This window comes from Nomascus leucogenys, chromosome 1a (genome assembly GCF_006542625.1).
Source record: "Nomascus leucogenys isolate Asia chromosome 1a, Asia_NLE_v1, whole genome shotgun sequence".
Lineage (NCBI taxonomy): Eukaryota > Metazoa > Chordata > Mammalia > Primates > Hylobatidae > Nomascus > Nomascus leucogenys.
Genome location: NC_044381.1, coordinates 94,361,303 through 94,381,733, shown reverse-complemented (window position 1 = coordinate 94,381,733; position 20,431 = coordinate 94,361,303). Strand labels below are relative to the sequence as shown.

At 43.0% G+C, this 20,431-nt stretch overlaps 1 protein-coding gene and 1 pseudogene across 4 annotated transcripts in view; both read right to left on the bottom strand.

Moving 5' to 3' along the window:
- Nucleotides 1-824: 824 nt before the first annotated feature.
- PRORP (protein only RNase P catalytic subunit) overlaps nt 825-20,431 on the bottom strand; it is a 146,694-nt gene continuing 127,087 nt past the window's right edge. For 2 of the 4 annotated variants that reach the window (XM_030813377.1, XM_003263708.4), the window contains exons 6-8: nt 7,992-8,140; nt 4,281-4,476; nt 832-1,467 (exon numbers count right to left, since the gene is read on the bottom strand). In XM_030813377.1, the coding sequence (XP_030669237.1) occupies nt 1,336-1,467; nt 4,281-4,476; nt 7,992-8,140 (477 nt within the window). In that variant the 3' untranslated portion in view covers nt 832-1,335. Of the gene's footprint in view, nt 1,468-4,280; nt 4,477-7,991; nt 8,141-20,431 lie in introns of all 4 variants that reach the window. The other 2 variants (XM_030813380.1, XM_012504383.2) reach the window with 2 other exon arrangements.
- LOC101177088 lies at nt 13,695-14,287 on the bottom strand (annotated as a pseudogene).

The window sequence follows — 20,431 nt, the reverse complement described above, 5'->3', positions numbered from 1 at the left end:
GCACAGACTCAAGCAGACTGCTTGTCAGTGGCCAGGACTGGGCAGGTAAAAGTGGTCCTATTTCCTTTCTGCTCACCCCTAAGTGCCTTTTACAAATTTCCTTTCTTATTCTTGCTCCTCTCCTGCCTCCTGCAGAGCTGCTGGACTATAGAGATGCCTCATTTCAGGCTGTGTGGGGTGGCTCACACCTGTCATCCCAGCACTTTGGGAGGCTGAGGTGGGTGGGTCACCTGAGGTCAGGAGTTTGAGAGCAACCAGGGCAACATGGTGAAACTCAGGCTAGAGTGCAGTGGTGCAACATTGGCTCATTGCAGCCTTGACCTCCCAGGCTCAAGCAATCCTCCTACCTCAGCCCCCAAAGTAGCTGGGACTATGTGTGCAAACTACCATGCCTGGCTAATTTTTAAATTTTTTGTAGAAATGAGGTCTTACTATGTTGCCTAGGCTGGTCTTGAACTCCTAGACTCAAGTGATTCTCTCGCCTCAACCTCCCAAAGTGCTGGGGATCGATTGAGGCCAGGGGTTGGAGACAAGTCTGGTCAACAGAGTGAGACAGCCATCTCTACAAAAAAAAAAAAAAAAAAAAAAAATTAGCCAAGCCTAGTGGTACATGCCTGTAGTCCCAATTACTCAGGAGGGCTGAGATAGGAAGATTGCTTGAGCCTGGGAGTTTGAGGCTGCAGTGAACTGTGATTGCGTCACTGCACTCCGGCCCTGGCGACAGAGTAAGTTGAGACTATTTCTAAAAAAATAAGAAAAAGAGGAGTGAATGCCCCCTCTTCTCCAATCCAAATAATTGGATGATAAGTAATTAAAAATTGCTATTAATAGTAAGTCTTTAGTATCTTGGCCAGTTTGTTACAGAGGACGATAAATGATTCCATGTGGATAGGGCATAACATATAGAGAATGAGACTATGCCAGAAATGGGAGAAGGGATTTGAAACAACACGAGTATCTCAGGGACAGATGGATTGATTCTGCTACTGGTAGGCCTGGAAGGCAAGGTCAGAAGTAGCAAAAAATGGATACCAAAAGCACTATTTGTCACCCAAGCTAAGTGGAATAGCTGGCCCAGTAGGAGAAATGCAGGTTTTGCTCTACACTAAGTTCTCCAACTCTTGATAAGCCTTCAAAAACAAATGTTAGGGAAAAAAACGCAGCTGGTTATGAAAAGATATATCTCATTTCATTAAAAAATCAATGTCAACACTGTTAATAGAATCCTTTTATCTTCAGGACAGAGACAATGCCCTAAACAAACACCAACTCAAGAGCCTCTGATGCCAACCTAGAGGGTACCCAAACACAAACTTAGCATAGAGGTAAGAGTCTCTATGTCTTTTGGTGGAGGCAAAGCCATTTGGTTGGTACTTCATAGGAATATCTTTCTACCAGGTCTTCATCATATGGTATGTGCCACGAGTCTCCAGTTGTTTGCACCACTGTGTCATAGCTGAGAATATGCTGTTGAATTAAAAAGAGAACAAAACATTGAGAACAACACTAAAGGGCTACCTGGCCATTTCTCTTTCTGACACTTCTCAAGTTTGCTCCAGAAGAGTATTGATAATGGATTATCTCACTTAATAATGGATTTTCAAAGAGCAGCAAACTCTGTGAAGATGAGCCCTAATATCAGGAGTTTTTTGAGGAGTCTCATTTTTAAGTCTAAAGACTCTCTATAGAAGCATTACATTTATGTAATACAGATGTTCTTTCATTGGCTCTATCAGTTTTGTGTGTGAGAGTGAAAAATTTCAAATCCAGTCAGCCTTCCCTAACTGCAGGTTCTGTATCCCTGGCAAACAACCACGGATTGAAAATATTTGAAAACAAAACAAAACAACAACAGAAAAAAAACTGTGTTCTGAACATGTACAGACTTTTTTTCTTCTTGGCATTTATTCCCTAAAAGATACAGAAACAACTATTTATACAGCATTTACATTGTATTAGGTATTATAAATAATCTAGATGATTCCAAGTATACAGGAGGATGTGTGTAGGTTATATGCAAATACTATGCCACTTTATATATAGGGACTTGAGCATTTGAGGATTTTAGTATCTGTGAGAGGTCCTGAAACCAATTCCTCATGGATACCAAGGGACAAATGTAAACAAAAGTAGAGAAATGGTATAATGAACTCCCATGCACTCATCACCTAGCTTCAGCCATTATCAATTCATCTCTAGTCTTATTTCATCCATAAGCTGCCCCCCATCTCAGATACGTAACTTCTTCTGTAATACCTCAGTATGTATCTCTAAGAAATAAGGTCTTATTTTATAAATGTAAGATCAATACCTTTATACCTTTATTATACTTAAGAATTAATAGTTCTTCAACTATATCTTGAATCGCTATGGTATCATTTGATACCATATTTACTATAAATCTATTGTTTTGGATATTCTTATTTACTTACTTTTATAGAGACATGGTCTTACCATGTTGCCCAGGCTAGTCTTAAACTCCTAGGCTCAGGCAATCCTCCTGCTTCGGCCTCCCAAAGTGGTGGGATTACACAAGTGAGCCACTGCACCCAGCCATTCTTACTTATTTTTAAATTGATGAATAACAGTTATACATATTTATCATGTATAGCATGTTTTTGAAATATGCATACATTGTAGAATAGCTAAATTGAGCTAATTAACATGAGCATTACCTTATATACTTACAATTTTTGTGGTGAGAACATTTAAAATCTACTCTTAGCAATTTTCAATGATATAATACGTTGTTATTATTAACTACAGTCATCATGGAACTTATTCCTCTTACCTAACTGAAATTTTTTCTCCTTTGACTAACATATCCGTTTTTGTTTTTTTTTGAGATGGAGTCTCGCTCTGTCACCCAGGCTGGAGTGTAGTGGCACAATCTTGGCTCACTGAAACCTTCGCCTCCCAGGTTCAAGCGATTCTCATACCTCAGCCTCCCATGTAGCTGGGATTACAGGCACACGCCACCACTCCTGGCTAATTTTTGTATTTTTAGTAGAGATGAAGTTTTCGCTATGTTGGCTAGGCTGGTCTTCAACTCCTGACCTCAACTGATCCACCCGCCTTGGCCTCCCAAAGTGCTGAGATTATAGGCGTGAACCATCATGCCCGGTCAATATTTTTTGATTATTGAACCTTATTTATTATACCACGGGCCAGTGTACTTTTCTGTAATAACTCACTTTGGATTCTCTCCCTTTGCTTTCACACAAGATGTGTCCTTATATTATAGATATCTTAACTAGAATCAAAGGAGAATTCAACTGAGACTGTCATAGAAATGAATTAAACAGGGAAAACAAATTACTTAGCAGAAGTGTAACAAACTATAATAAATAAGGAATTTGAGCTATTGCAAATAAACAAAAATAAAAAACACATATAAGAAGTTATAATTTATGGCCAGGTAAGGTGGCTCACGCCTGTAATCCCAGCACTTTGGGAGGCTGAGGTGGGTGGATTATGAGCTCAGGAGTTCAAGACCAGCCTGACCAACATGGTGAAACCCCATCTCTACTAAAAATACAAAAATTAGCTCGGCGTGGTGGCATGTGCCCATAGTCACAGCTACTCGGGAGGCTGAGGCAGGAGAATCGCTTGAACCTGGGAGGCGAAGGCTGTAGTGAGCTGAGATCGCACGACTGCACTCCAGCCTGGGTGACAGAGTGAGACTCTCTTTCAAAAAAAAAAAAAAAAAAAGAAGTCATAATTTATGACATAATTAATCGAAGTCAAAATTGGTGATATCCTAAACGTTGTTTTTTGTTTTTGAGACAGAGTCTTGCTCTGTCGCCCAGGCTGGAGTGCAGCGGCGAGATCTAATCCCGGCTCACTGCAAGCTCTGCCTCCAGGGTTCATGACATTCTCCCGCCTCAGCCTCCCAAGTAGCTGGGATTACAGGCACCCGCAACCACGCCTGGCTAACTTTTTTTTTTTTGTATTTTTAGTAGAGACAGGGTTTCACTGTGTTAGCCAGGATGGTCTCGATCTCCTAACCTCAAGATTTGCTCACCTTGGCCTCCCAAAGTGCTGGGATTACAGGTGTGAGCCACCGTGCCTGGCCCCTAAGTGTTTTAATTAATTTGAGGTTGGCCTATGAACACTTTAGCAGACTCTTTCTAGGACCTGGCTAGTTCCAAATACTAACCTAAAACTGAGAAAAATAAAGCATTTACAACCTTCAATTAGTTGTGACACTCTTTTTCTATGCCACATTCTTACTGTATACTTGACTCTGTTAATATTACATAGAGAACAGGTACCATTACCTGAAAGGTTAGTTTTGATCCTGGAAATCTATTTATAATTGCCAGCTGATGTCCCTGCTGCCACTTAAAAAACAGGCGTTGGGTCTTGGCATCAGGCAGACAGGCCTTGTGGTCCCGCATCAGGTCTTTTGTGATAAACCTGCAGTGATTCCCGGAGTGCAGTGTGGCATACAGAAGGAATGGATCATCCTCCGAGCTGAACCAGGCATAAGAAAGGACACAATCAAGCACAGCTGAAGAGGCAGAGGACAGCGTTTTTCACTGCACTTTTTACTTACTTTCCTTGGCGGTGCCTCTGATTTCTTAACCAACATGATGCTAGTAATACTTAAGAACCACCTGAAAGTCCTTAGCTGGTAAGCAATACTATCTAGAACACAGATGGAAAGCTGAGGGGAACGGAATGCTAATGCCTGGGATTCTCACAGCTCACTGGACTCTTCCACTAGAACGATGAATTCTAACAATGCTCTCCTCACACTTAAAAGTTGCTTCTCTTTGGGTATTTTTCCTATTTGCCTTATCTATCACAGAGCACACCTTTTCCCTCTCTCTTCACCCAAATTCAAGAAACACCCAAAATACTACTAGGGCAGGACGAGACTTCCTTGCAAGCCACCAAATAACTGGCTGCCCCTAAAGCTGAACTGGTATTTCAGAGCAGCTTCTAGACAGTCACCTGGATCAGCACCCCAAAACATCTTCTTTGGTAAGGGCCAGTGACTCAAAGCCTCCAACAGACCATCAAACTTTGCACTTATTATTTTCATAAATGTGCTGTAAAAATGGCAGTAACGACCTTGCTTTAGGACATTCAGACTACAACTTGTGATATGCCGTACGCCTTGATTCAAATGACCCTAAATAGGACCATTTAAAGTTTTCTTTATCCTGAAGTATTTCAAGTGAAATGATAAAATGACGAAATTTGCCTTATAACTCTCCAGGAAAAAAAGAAAAAGAAAAAATGTGTGCAGTTTATGGAATAAAATTAGCAAAATGATGGTAATTGTTGGAGCCGGGTGACAGTTACAGGGGGACTCACTATTCACTATATTATTCTCTCTAGTGTATGTTTGAAAAGCTTCTTTGGCACATTAGTGGAAAACAGATTTACTGTTAAACACTTAAATATTCAAATCCAAACCGACAGAAGGTCAGTGAATTGATCGTTACAACTGAGTTTGGAACTTCAGCTGATGCAATAAATACAGACCCCAAACCAAGCAGTGAGACCACTTTCCAACAGGCTTCTTGGTCATAACACTTCAAATTTATCTAATTCTTCCATATAAGGAAAATAATAATGATCATGACAGCAACTAACATGTGTTTTCCATGTACTTGGTGCTATGCCAAGAGTTTTACATGAGTTATTTACACGTATTATCTTATTTAATCTTTAAAGCAACCCCATAAAAGTTACACAGGAGATAAGGAAGACAGAGAGAAAGGAAAAACCTTTCCCAGACAGGGAGTGGCAGGGCCATGATCTCAACCTGGGTAAACTAATTCCCAAGCCTACAATCTTACTGTCTACCCAATGTTGCCATTAGGTCTTCTGCTCTTGGAGAAATGGAGGCACCATCTTCCAGCTAAAAAAAGAAGGGATGTGGTTTGGGAACTGGATGAGAGGTTTGCTTCTCCCTTGCTTTATGCATTGAGAGCTATTGTACTTTTTAAATAATAAATGATTTGGGGGCCGGGCGAGGTGGCTCATGCCTGTAATCCTAGCACTTTGGGAGGCTGAGGCGGGTGGATCACGAGGTCAGGAGTTCGAGACCAGCCTGGCCAACATAGTGAAACCCCACCTCTACTAAAAATACAAAAATTAGTTGGGCGTGGTGGCGGGTGCCTGTAATCCTAGCTACTTGGGAGGCTGAGGCAGGAGAATCGCTTGAACCCGGGAGGTGGAGGTTGTCATGAGCAAAGATTGCGCCACTGTACTCCAGCCTGGGTGACATAGCGAGACTCCGTCTCAATAAAATTAAATAAAATAAATGATTTGGAGAATACTGACAAATCTTGAAGTTATCACATTCAGACTATGAAACCTAGATTTGGGGCTGAGGCATATACACTCATTAAGCAAAGTTGGAAATAAACTTTTGTTAGCATAAACAATATGAAAATCTCAATGCACAACAGTTCATTGAGTTCATATGTGCTGTTGCGGATCTGTACTCCTCCTAATTAGCTATTTTCTTCTTACTTTATGGCTACTGTAGGTTTGTGGGTTTTTTTTTTTTTTTTGAGACAGTCTCACTCCGTAACCCAGGCTGGAGTGCAGTGGCACGATCTCGGCTCACTGCAACCTCGGCTTTCCAGGTTCAAGTGATTCTGCCGCCTCAGCCTCCCGAGTACCTGGGACTACAGGCGTGTGCCACCACATCTGGCTAATTGTATTTTTAGTCGAGATGGGGTTCGCTATGTTGTCCAGGCTGGTCTCGAACTCCTGATCTTGAGTGATCTGCCTGCCTTGGCTTCCCAAAGTGATGGGATTATAGACGTGAGCCACCGTGGCTGGCTTACTTTTTGTTACTGACCATGTTTACCATGGTTCCTTTGGCTTCCTGGGAAGCTGCAGCTCAACAGCAATTGTCTCCTTACATTTCAAATAAAATCTAGGCCTCCTGCTTGTCTACCAGGATCTGCAGGGTCCTCTGTATTGCGGTTTCTGCCTTCTCTCTAATCTCAGAACTTATTACTTTCCCTCTTGCTATTATAGCCCAACTGGCCGTCTTGCTTTCCTCAAACACATGCCAAGCTTATGCTTGCCTCAGGGCTCCTTTGGGCTCCTCTTTTTTTTTTTTTTGAGATGGAGACTCGCACTGTTGCCCAGTGGCGCGATCTCGGCTCACTGCAAGCTCTGCCTCCCGGGTTCACGCCATTCTCCTGCCTCAGCCTCCTCAGTATCTGGGACTACAGGCGCCCACCACCATGCCCAGTTAATTTTTTGTATTTTTAGTAGAGATGGGGTTTCACCATTAGCCAGGATGGTCTCAATCTCCTGACCTCATGATCTGCCCGCCTTGGCCTCCCAAAGTGTTGGGATTACAGGCGTGAGCCCGGCCTGCCTCAGGGCTTTTTAAATATTTCGTGTTATTTGGGATGTTCTTCCCTCCGCTTCTCCCCATTTCTCAAATAACTCACTCCTCAATGAATTTGCCCCCTCAGAAAGGCTGTTCTTGACCACCCCATTCACAACCCTCTGACCTATCCCTTACCTAAATTCTATCTACCTTGCTTTATTGTCCCCATAGTACTAATCACTGCCTGGAATGACATTACCTGTTTATTTGTTTATCTGTTTATTGTAAATTCTAAGAGGGCAAGGACTTTGTCTTTTTCACTGCTCTTTCTCCAAGAACATAGAAGGTGCTCCTGTTTGTCAAGTATTTGCTAAATGATCTACTTAGGATCTTATGGCATGTATTCGGTGTACTAATCTCCCTCCTGACTTATCTTCCCTCCACTTCTCCTTTATCCTGATTTCCTCATCTGTTTAAGTTTATCCTGCCGTAGAAACTGTAGTGTTTTTTTTTTAGAAGAAACCGTAGTTTTGTAAGTTGTCTCAAATCTGTTTTTTTTTTTTAAATGAGGGTGAGTATACATATACACATGCATTTAAAAGATAGGTTTTAAAGTAGGTAACTAACAAGCAGATGTCTGCAGCATAGTATAATTTCACCTATTACCTCCAACACTTACATGTTATCAGCAAAAAAGCAGCTGGCTTGCTTTTGCACCTCTTTCATCTCATCCTTTCTCCACTGGGAACACTGTCTTAGCATGTGCTTCCGGCCCAGGACCAGCAGTCGCAGATTCTGTTTGGCTAGTTGAGAGACGACATTCAAGAGCTAAAAAACACAAAGCCAGAACCCCAAAAGGTCAAGGAAAGATTCTCAAATTAGTGGAGTGATTTTTCCAGCAGGCCACCTCAATGGTGAAGCACTCTTTTCTGGTAGGTGGTAAGAAAACAATCCATAATAATTTCCCATCTTTGAAAGCCTGAGGAAAATGCTTCCCTATTACATATTAATGTCTAACATCTGCCTACTGGTCAGGCTACATTGCAGGGGGAGGTTTGTTTTTTGTGTGTGTGTGGGACAGGGTCTCACTCTGTTGTCCAGACTGGAGTGCACAGGTGCAATCATAGCTCACTGCAGCCTTGAATTCCTGGGCTCAAGCAATCTTCCCACTTCAGCCTCCTGAGTAGTTGGGACCACAGATGTGTACCACGTCTGGCTAATTTTTTTTTTTTTTTTTTTTTTTTTTTGAGACAGAGTTTCGCTCTTGTTGCCCAGGCTGGAGTACAATGGCGAGATCTCAGCTCACTGCAACCTCTGCCCCCCCCGGTTCAAGCGATTCTCCTGCCTCAGCCTCCCAAGTAGCTGGTATTACAGGCATGCACCATCACACCCAACTAATTTTGTATTTTTAGTAGAGACGGAGTTTCACCATGTTAGTCAGGCTGGTCTCAAACTCCTGACCTCAGGTCACCACTCGCCTCAGCCTCCCAAAGTGCTGGGATTACAGGCGTGAGCCACCATGCCTGGCCTAATTTTTTTTTTTTTTTGGGTAGGGATGGGATCTCACGATGCTGCCCAGGCTGGTCTTGAACTTCTGGCCTCAAGAAATTCTCCTGCCTTGGCCTCCCAAAGCACTGGGATTACAGGTGTGAGCCACTGCACCCAGCCTAGTTCAGCTGTTTTAAACTGTGCTCACTAGGGCCCACTAGGATAGAGATAGAGAGGCTCAAGAGGGATGGGATTTTGTTTCCTATACATGTCAAACCTTGTTTCAACCCAAACAGCTCAACCTTTATATATTTATCATATTGGTATTCTGCATAAGTTTTGATTTGAATAAAGGCTTCTACTTCTTTTTAAGTTTGTAAATTATTAGACTAGACAGTGACTTTTCTATGTTATGATTTTATTGCTAATACTGCCTCCTTTCATTGAAATCCCCCTTTCTACTAAAGATCTGTCGATTTCTACCCTGTAGCCTACTTCCCAGTCAGTTATTTTATCCCCATTCTCTCCACTTCTCACCGGCCTCCACTTCATTGTGTGCACATGAACTCCTCAAAAGTCTAGACTTGGGTTTTAGAAATCTAGTACTTTGGTGAGCTTGCCTATACTCAATTTTTCATAAGGAAAAGTACATAAATTACTTTTATGTACCACCTATTAAACTAAGCTATAAATGGATATTACTAAGTAAAACAAAAGCTGAAAAAATTATAACTTTTATTATATAATCATGTATAAGAAATATAAAAGATCTTTATAAGAATTGGTGGGCCCACAAAAATCACAAGTTGAAAGGTCTTGCAGAAATCCTTAATTTTCTTGGGTCTTGGTTGGAAAAGGTATTTTAGTCTAGCTTCTCTTTACTCGTAAGTTCCTCCTCTGTAGATAATGTCCTGTAATCAGGACTTTACTTAAAGTCCTATCATCAATAAAATTAATTCATTTATTTAATCATCTATCAAATATTACATTAATACCTGTTATATCCAATATACACGTAGACGCTGACGATCTAATAATGAATTATCAAGGGCTGAATTTTTTTATTTTTTATTATTTTACTTTATTTAATTAATTTATTTTTTTGAGACGGAGTCTCGCTCTGTCGCCCAGGCTGGAGTGCAGTGGCGCAATCTCGGCTCACTGCAAGCTCCGCCTCCTGGGTTCACGCCACTCTCCTGCCTCAGCCTCCCAAGTAGCTGGGACTACAGGCGCCCGCCACCACGCCCGGCTAATTTTTTGTATTTTTAGTAGAGACGGGGTTTCACTGTGGTCTCGATCTCCTGACCTCGTGATCCATCCACCTCGGCCTCCCAAAGTGCTGGGATTACAAGCGTGAGCCACCGCACCCGGCCTATTTTTTTATTTTTTATTTTTGAGACAAAGTCTTGCTCTGTTGCCCAGGCTGGAGTGCAGTGCCGCGATCTCAGTTCACTGCAACTTCCACCTCCTGGGTTCAAACGAGTCTTCTGCCACAGCTTCCAGAGTAGCTGGGACTACAGGCACACGCCATCATACCTGGCTAATTTTTGTATTTTTAGCAGAGGTGGGGTTTCACCATATTGGCCAGGCTGGTCTGGAACTCCTGACCTTGTGATCTATCTGCCTCAGCTCCCAAAGTGTTGGGATTACAGGCGTGAGCCACTGTGCCTGGCCAGCTGAATTTTAAAAATATTACTGTTTATTGCTTTGGACTGATATTGAATTTTTGTCCAATAAGATTTTGCTAATCTTAGTAAGGAGTAGTTGGCTTTTTTATCCCTAATTATTAGTTCTATAATTAAGACATAGAATGGGCCAGGCAAGGTGGCTCACATCTGTAACTTCAGCACTGTGGGAGGATGAGACTGGAGGACTGCTTGAGGCAAGAAGTTTTAGACCAGCCTGGACAACATAGCAAGACCTCGTCTCTATTAAAAAAAAAATTAGGCCAGGCACGGTGGCTCTCACCTGTAATCCCAGCACTTTGGGAGGCCGAGGTGGGCAGATCACTTGAGGTCAGGAGTTTAAGACTAGCCTAGCCAACATGGCCCCATCTCTACTAAAAATACAAAAATTAGCTGGGCGTGGTGGTGCATGTCTGTAATCCCAGCTACTGGGGAGGCTGAGGCAGGAGAATTGCTTGAACCCGTGAGGTGGAGGTTGCCGTGAGCTGAGATCGCACCACTGCACTCCAGCCTGGGTGACACCACTATACTCCATCTCAAAAAAATGAATGAATGAATGAATGAATAAATGAATAAATAAAATAAAAATTAGCCAGGCATGGCGGTGTGTCCGGAATTGGTGGGTTCTTGGTCTCACTGACTTCAAGAATGAAGATGTGGACCCTCGCGGTGAGTGTTACAGTTCTAAAGGCGGTGTGTCCGGAGTTTGTTCCTTCTGATGTTTGGATGTGTTTGGAGTGTCTTCCTTCTGGTGGGTTTGTGGTCTCGCTGGCTCAGGAGTGAAGCTGCAGACCTTCGCAATGAGTGTTACAGCTCTTAAGGCGGCACGTCTGGAGTTGTTCGTTCCTCCCGGTGGGCTCGTGGTCTCGCTGGCTTCAGGAGTGAAGCTGCAGACCTTCGCCGTGAGTGTTACAGCTCATAAAAGCAGCATGGACCCAAAGAGTGAGCAGTAGCATGATTTATTGCAAAGAGCAAAAGAACAAAGCTTCCACAGTGTGGAAGGGGACCCGAGCGGGTTGCCACTGCTGGCTCGGGCAGCCTGCTTTTATTCTCTTATCTGGCCCCACCCATGTCCTGCTGATTGGTAGAGCCGAGTGGTCTGTTTTGACAGGGCACTGACTGGTCCATTTACAATCCCTGAGCTAGACATAAAGGTTCTCCACGTCCCCATCAGATCATTTAGATACAGAGTATCGACACAAAGGTTCTCCAAGGCCCCACCAGAGCAGCTAGATACAGAGTGTCGATTGGTGCACTCACAAACCCTGAGCTAGACACAGGGTGCTGATTGGTGTGTTTGCAAACCTTGAGCTAGATACAGAGTGCCGATTGGTGTATTTATAATCCTTGAGCTAGACATAAAGGTTCTCCAAGGCACCACCTGAGCAGCTAGATACAGAGTGTCGACTAGTGCACTCACAAACCCTGGGCTAGACACAGCGTGCTGACTGGTGTATTTACAAGCCCTGAGCTAGACATAAAAGTTCTCCACATCTCCACCAGACTCAGGAGCCCAGCTGACTTCACCCAGTGGATCCCGCACCAGGGCTGGAGGTGGAGCTGCCTGCCAGTCCCACGCCGTGCGCTCGCACTCCTCAGCCCTTGGGTGGTCAATGGGACTGGGCGCTGTGGAGCAGGGAGTGGCGCTCGTCGGGGAGGCTGGGGCCGCACAGGAGCCCATGGAGGGGGTGGGAGGCTCAGGCATGGCGGGCTGCAGGTCCCAAGCCCTGCCCCGCGGGAAGGCAGCTAAGGCCCAGCGAGAAATCGAGCGCAGCGCCGGTGGCATGGCACTGCTGGGGGACCCAGTACAACCTTTGCAGCCGCTGGCCTGAGTGCTAAGCCCCTCATTGCCTGGGGCCGGCAGGGCCTGCCGGCTGCTCTGAGTGAGGGGCCCGCCAAGCCCACGCCCACCCGGAACTCCAGCTGGCCCACAAGCACCGTGTACAGCCCCGGTTCCCGCTCACGCCTCTCCCTCCACACCTCCCTGCAAGCTGAGGGAGCCGGCTCCCACCGTAGCCAGCCCAGAAAGGGGCTCCCACAGTGCAGCGGTGGGCTGAAGGGCTCCTCAAGTGCCGCCAAAGTGGGAGCCTAGGGAGAGAAGGCACCGAGAGCAAGAGAGGGCTGTGAGGACTGCCAGCACACTGTCACCTCTCAATGGCATGCACCTGTGATCCTGGGTACATGAGAGGCTGAGACAGGAGGACTGCTTGAGGAGTTCAAGGCTACAGTGAGCTACAATTGTACCACTGCGATCCTGGGCAACAGAGTGAGACACCATCTCTTAAAAAAAAAGAATGGACACAACTTGCCCACTTCATGTGAGCTAACACTCAAGCAGGTAATTACCTTGAGGACACCAAACCCAAAGATTTACAACTAGTAAAATATAGTTCTTTCCTTCAAAGCTAGGAATAATGGTTTCTGTGCTCAAGCAGTTATTTCCTAGACCTCTCTATGTGTAAGGCATATGGTAGGTATCACAGCTGCAAAATTTTAAGCCATAGTCCCTGCCTTTAGTAACAGAGTACCCAATATTATTGTTATTATTATTTTGAGACAGAGTCTTGCTCTGTCACCCAGGCTGGAGTGCAGTGGCACAATTTCAGTTCACTGCAACCTCCACCTCCCGGGTTCAAGCGATTCCTCTACCTCAGCCTCCTGAGTACCTGGGATTACAGGCACCTGCCACCATGCCTAGCTAATTTTTGTATTTTTAGTAGAGACGGAGTTTCACCATGTTGGCCAGGCTGGTCTCAAACTCCTGACCTCAGGTGATCCACCCACCTAGGCCTACCAAAGTGCTGGGATTACAGGTGTGAGCCACTGTGCCCAGCCCCCAATATTTTCTTAACTATCAAGACTAAGAAAACATATATGCTGGCACTACACATATTGGATGGGTCATAAACATTTTTTTCATTAATAAATATTTTCTGATTAGCTGAAGAATATGCCCAACATCCATTTTCATCCATCATAAAGTAGCTCACATTTGAAAACTTGAAAAACGAAAGAACAAACGACTCACAGCTCACTACCCAAAGATTGTTAATGTCTATTTACCAGTCTTTCTGTCCTATGTATTTTTATTTTTATTTTATTTTATTTTTCTTTCCAAATCAATAGGTCTTTTGCATCATTTAAATATCACAAATAGGTTTTAGGAATCATCCAGCATCTTGTTTCAGAAGCTGGGCAACTCTTAGAACTTATTCATCAGCCGGCTGAACAGTTCCTTTTTCAGAGACATAGATACCATCCAAAAATGTCCTGATATCCTTGTTTTTAACTGTCGTGGCTTGCTGAATCAAAGCCTCTAAATTGGAAACAAGCTCAATGTCATTACCTTCAAGGATTAATTCATCTTTCTGGGCTTGAGATACTGAACAAGCAACACCTGTTCTCATCCGAACCCTGAGGATGCGTTTTTCACCCAAGAAATTTCAGATTTCAACAAGAGACCCATTCTCCTGGATAACGACATTGATAGGGAAGTGAGCATACATAGACCTCATCTTGTAATGGAAGCCCAGTGTAACATCCTTGATCATGTTCTGTACATGACTACAAATAGTCTGAACGGCAGCCAGTTCCTTTCAGTTTCTCCACCATTTGTCAACCTGGAGCCTCTTTTCTTTCTTTCCAAGAAGACTGAATCTACACTGATGTGATTGAAATCCCTCTGCAGGGTTCCTCTGGGGCCTTTCACAATAACTGTGTGTCCCTTCAGAGTAATGTCACCATTTTCTGGAATGTTGACAGTCTGGTTGCTGAGAATGGTCTTCGTTCTCTCAGTAGACATGGCAAAGAAAGCTAGTCTATGTATTTTTAAACATAATCTTATAAGCTATTTTAAAAGTTGGGCAAGTAATGAAAGGCAAACATCTATACTAGTAAACTTTGATTCATGGATTCAAATAGCTCAAAAGACATAGGCTGGGTCTGGTGGCTCAGGCCCGTAATCCCAGCACTTTGGGATGCTGAGGCAGAAGGACTGCTTGAGGCCAGGATTTCGAGACCAGCCTGGGCAACACAGCAAGACCCCATCTCTAAATAATAATAATAATAATAATAATAATACAATTATAAAAAAATTCAAACAAAAACTATTTCTGATACTGATTGCTTAAGTTTTCAGGCAACTGGGAAAACATGGCTTAAAGATAATACAGTTGTGTCTTCATAGCTATATCCTGGTTCAGATAAATGGCCTTGAGTTTACTAATAGTACATTAAAGACTGGGGCCCAAGGAAGAGCAGAAAAGCCTATCTTGAACTATTCTGGGGCACCATCTTGTGGCTGAGAAGTCTCTACTAGAAGAAGCTCTCTGAAAACAATGAAAACAAAGGAGAATAAATGAAATACACAGGGAAAAAGATGAGTGTGCAGCATAAAAGCCCTGGCCTAAAACTCCATGACAGTCCAGCCATGAACCCACTTCCTCTGGGTAAATTCCAAGGCTGGATCCAGTGGGCTGAGTCAGTGTCATAGGGTCATAGGTACACTTGGAATAGTTGTTTTTTTTTTTTTTTTTTTTGAGATGGAGTCTCACTCACTCAGGCTGGAGTGCAATGGCACGACCTTGGCTCACTGCAACCTCCGCCTCCTGGGTTCAAGTGATTCTCCTGCCTCACCCTCCTGAGTAGCTGTGATTACAGGTGCCCGCCACAATGCCCAGCTAATTTTTGTATTTTCAGTAGAGACAGGGTTTTACCATGTTGGTCAGGTTGGTCTCAAACTCCTGACCTCGTGATCCACCCGCCTCAGCCTCCCAAAGTGCTGGGATTACAGGCGTGAGCCACCGTGCCTGGCTACTTGGAATAGTTTTTTAAAAAAGACAGAAAATTCAACTTAAGATTCTATGTTAGATCAAAAGTAAAACTAGGAGGGAAAATGGAGTAGATGTACTTCTCCCTATGTCTCCCACTAAGTGCAACTAAAAACCTGGACATTATATATAAAATAAACATAAGAAGACTTGGAAAGGTAGAGGGAAAAATGGCAAACTGGCTGGGGACCTCAGTACACAAGGACTGACATGGTGGTCAGTTCCCTGGGTTTTCTTTTTGCCACATATATCCCAGAATTGGAGCTGAAGAAGCTGTGAACCTAGAAATGTCAATGTGTGCAGACAAAAAAACCCAACAAAGGCTTGTTCTCTCTAGCCAAAAGACCAGGAAAGAGGCAGTCTTACTCAGAAAACTTGGTAAAATAACATCAGTAGACTATGATGCTGTGTATGTGTGTGTGTCTGTGTATGTATAAAACAAACAGAGTTGGCCAGGTGTGGTAGTTCATACCTGTAATCCCAGCACCTTGGGAGGTCAAATTGGGTGGATCGCTGTGTTGCAGGAATCAGGAGGACTAGACAGACTTCAGGGTAAAGCAGGAGGATCTTTACTGAGTGCATTCAGACCTAGCAAACTTAACACCTAAAAAACTGGGCTAAGAGCAAAGACAGCACTTGACTTTTATATACCCTTCAAAAAGGGGGTGGGCTAGCCTGAAACAAACTTATGGTGCTGCGAAAGCAAGAATACAGACGCAGAACAAAGACAGTTAATCAAACTGTGATAGGTGCATAACTCAGGATTACACATGACTATTGCTATACAACCTAGATGGCTGTTGTCTAGGTTTGCCTAGATATCTAGTGCCTAGCAGGGCTTATTCTATGACATTCACTATGGCACCTAGGTGGCTATAGCTTAGGCCTGCTCAGATGTCTCATGACTTTCACTGTACTGTTTAGGTAAAACAGAATATTTGAAGTTACTAGTTACAGAGAACAGGAATCTATAAACTCATGTGATAAGAGAAAGGAAAATTTGTTTTTCTCTTCCTTATGTTGAGGGAGTACTGGGAGAGTCTTCAGGGCATATTAGATAGTATTATCAAGACTTTTCTTGGGTCTGGGCTGTGCCTGTTGCTGCCTCTGGGTCAAGTCAGCCTAATACAGGAAAGTTTATTTCTCTTTTTTATTTTTTTTCTTTCTTTCTTTGATTTCTGCCTCAGCTTGAGTTTAGGAGTTTGAGACCAGCCTGGGAAACAAAGCAAGATTTTGTCTCTACTAAAAATAAAAAAAATTAGTTGGGGATGGTGGTGTGTGCCTGTGGTCCCAGCTACTCTGGAGGCTGAAGTGGGAGGATCCCTTGGGCCCAGTAGATCAATGCTGCAGTGAGCTATGATAGTGCCACTGCACTCCAGCCTGTGCAACAGAGTGAAACCCTATCTGAAAACACTCCCGCCAAAAAAAAAAAAAAAACCCGAAAAACCTCCCAAACACCTACAGTGATCACTAAAAATGCTATACAAAAAGATATACTCAAAAACACTATAGATTTTATTTTATTTTTTTTATTTTTTGAGACAGAATCTCGCTGTCCCCCAGGCTGGAGTGCAGTAGTCTGATCTCGGCTCACTGCAACTTCCGCCTCCCGGGTTCAAGCAATTTTCCTGCCTCAACCTCCCCAGTAGCTGGGATTACAGGTGCACGGCACCACGCCTGGCTAATTTTTTTTTGTATTTTTAGTAAAGCCGGATATTCACCATGTTGGCCACGCTGGTTTTGAAATCCTGACCTCAAATGATCCACCCACCTCAGCCTCCCAAAGTGCTGGAATTACAGGTGTGAACCACTGTGCCCAGAAAAAAAACACTATAGATTTTAAAAAGCCATTATAGAGAAATAAAAACGGAATTCTAAAAAAGTTCAGTAGTGCATAGGAAGGGAGGAAAAGTAAAACAGAGACAAAATACAGAAAACAAAACATAAATGGCAAGTATAAGCCCTAACATATCAATAACAGTATGAGGTATAAAAAGCCTACATATACCAATTAAAAGACAGAGGTTGGCAGAATGGATTAAAAAACATGACCCAACTATATGCTATCTAAAAAAAACTCACTTCAAATATAATCATATAGACTGGTGGAACGTAGAAGGATGAAAAAAGTTATATAGCATGCAAACAATGAAAGGAAAGCTGGAGTGGCTACATTATTATTAAGTAAAATACACTTCAGAGCAGAGAAAGTTACCAGAGACACAAAAGACGTTATATAATGGTAACAGGGTCAATCTAAGAAAACATAGCAATCTTAAATGTGTGTACCAAAGAACAGAGCTGCAAAATATGTGAAAGCAAAAGCTGACAGAACCAAAGGAGAAATAGCCAAATCTACAACTACAGATGGAGACCTCAACACTCCTCTCTCAACAACTGAGATAACTGGACAGAAAATCAGCAAGCATATAGAAGAACTCAACACCACCGTCCAGGTTCATGAATTGGAAGACTATAGACAGTAAAGGCAAAGGAAGTAGAATAGCTGAAACAATTTTGAAAAGAAAGAATGAAGCAGAAAAATCAGTTTACCTCATTTTAGTCCTTCTTATACAGCTATGGTAATCAAAACTGTGTGATAATACTGGAAGGATACATTCTGGAGTCTGGACTACATAGCAGAACAAAATAAACAATACGCAGTTCATTCTAGAGCATATCTAAAATTCCAAACTGATCCCAGAACTAATACCTCCTGAGTACCCAATACCTCAGGCTTAACCTAAAATAAGATATCACTCTGCCCTGCCCCCACCCCCTGCCTGCCCCATCCCACACATCATCACTGGTCTTCCTTAGTGATACCTTCCCTTACTGATAAGGAGTACACTTGGCCCAGACTTATGGAATGGGAAGATGGAGGCTTACTCAAGTCAGACTTATCATCTTAGAATTCTTCTTTTCTCTCTTCTGATTTGGGGTTTCTGTTTCCAATATTTCCTACTATTTCACCTTTCCTTTTCATAAAATCATTTTTCCTTGAAATACGTCTCCTTTTGCCACTGCATTTTCTTTATTCTGATTACTATTGGGGTTAAATTTTTTTTTTTTTTTTTTTTTTTTTGTATTTTTAGTGGAGACAGGGTTTCACTATGTTAACCAGGATGGTCTCGATCTCCTGACCTCGTGATCTGCTCGCCTCAGCCTCCCAAAGTGCTGGGATTACAGGCGTGAGCCACTGTGCCCGGCCACATGCCTGGGTAATTTTTGTAGAGACGGGGTTTCTTTTTTTTTTTTTTTTTGAGACGGAGTCTTGCTCTGTCCCCCAGGCTGGAGTGCAGTGGTGCGATCTCGGCTCACTGCAAGCTCCATCTCCCAGGTTCACGCCATTCTCCTGCCTCAGCCTCCCGAGTAGCTGGGACTACAGGCACCCGCCAAAACGCCCGGCTAATTTTTTGTATTTTTAGTAGAGACGGGGTTTCACCGTGTTAGCCAGGATGGTCTCGATCTCCTGACCTCGTGATCCGCCCGCCTCAGCCTCCCAAAGTGCTGGGATTACAGGCTTGAGCCACCGCGCCCGGCCTGGGGTTAAATTTTAATTTTCTGTCTACTGTTTTTTCTCAAGATGATTAAGGATAATTCTCTAAAAACCAGAAGAATAAAAACATATTTTGCCAGATGCAGTGGCTCGTGCCTGTAATTCCAGTGCTTTGAGAGGCCAAGGTGGGAGGATCTCTTGAACCCAGGAGTTCGAGACCAGCCTGGGCAACATGGTGAGACCCTGTCTCAAGCAAATGAACAAACAAACATATTTCAGATTAATATTTGGTTTGAACTTTTTCTGGTTTGGCTTCTGCCCTAATTTGGCTTATCTCCAGTAGGAGGAGATAAGAGATTTTTTTTTTTTTTTACTCATATGTGACACATTAACTTTTGGCATAAAACTGATGAAAAGTAGTTCCCGAGCTTAGGGTAAAAATATAGTTGGCAGGGCTACGTGGGTTAGAAATAACTGTGTAGGGATGCTCCGGAAATAGAAAAGCTGCCTGGGAGGTAAGAGAGGCCAATGAGAGCAAGAGCTTTTCTGAGTAATCCTAAACAGCAAATGTTAACTTCCTTTTCCTGTGCTTATACCTTTTTACCTCCTCTTCTGCAGTCTATGGCACTTCCTGAGGTTGTATGGATTGTAGCTGTTCAGAAACTCTAAAGCCTTTGGGATCTGATGTCTTCAGAAATTAGAAATTCTATGTCTGTTCCTAGCAAGATAACTATCATCAATATACCTCATTTATAAGAACATTCATTATGGGATACCTCCAGGAAAGAACTTAAAAACTGTTTTGGAAGCAACCCAAATGTCAGTTTCTGGAAGATGAATAGATCGATAAAATGTGGTATATACGTATAATAGATTATTATTCAGCCTTAAACAGGAATGAAATTCTAATACATGCTACAACATGGATGAACTTGAAAACTAAGTGAAAAAAGCCAGACACTAAAGGACAAATACTGAATGATTCCACTTATATAAGTTACCTAAAGTAGTCAAATTCATAAAGACAGCATAGAATGGTGGTTGTCAGGGCAGCAGGGAGAGGAGAATGAGGAGCTATTGTTTAACGGATACAGAGTTTCAGTTTGGGAAGATGAGAAAAGTCTGGAGATGAATGGTGGCAATAGTTGCACAACGACATGAAGTACTTGATGCCACTGTATACTGAAAAATGGTTAAAATGGTAAATTGTATGTTAATATATTTTACAACAATAAAATATTTTATCAGGCCAGACATGGTGGCTGACGCCTGTAATGCCAGCACTTTGGGAGGCTGAGGCGGGCAAATCACTTGACGTCAGGAGTTTGAGACCAGCCTGGCCAACATGGTAGAACCCAGTCCCTACTAAAAATACAAAAAACTTAGCTGGGTATGGTGGCAAGCGCCTGTAGTCCCAGCTACTTGGGAGGCTGAGGCAGGAGAATCGCTTGAACCTGTGAGGAGGAGGTTGCAGTGAGCTGAGATGGTGCCACTACACTCTAGCCTGGGAGACAGAGCGAGACTCAGTCTCAAAGAAGAAAAAAAAAAGGATTTTACCATAAAAATTTTAAATATAAACAAAAGCAGGCAGAATAGCATAGTGAACTGCCATGTACCC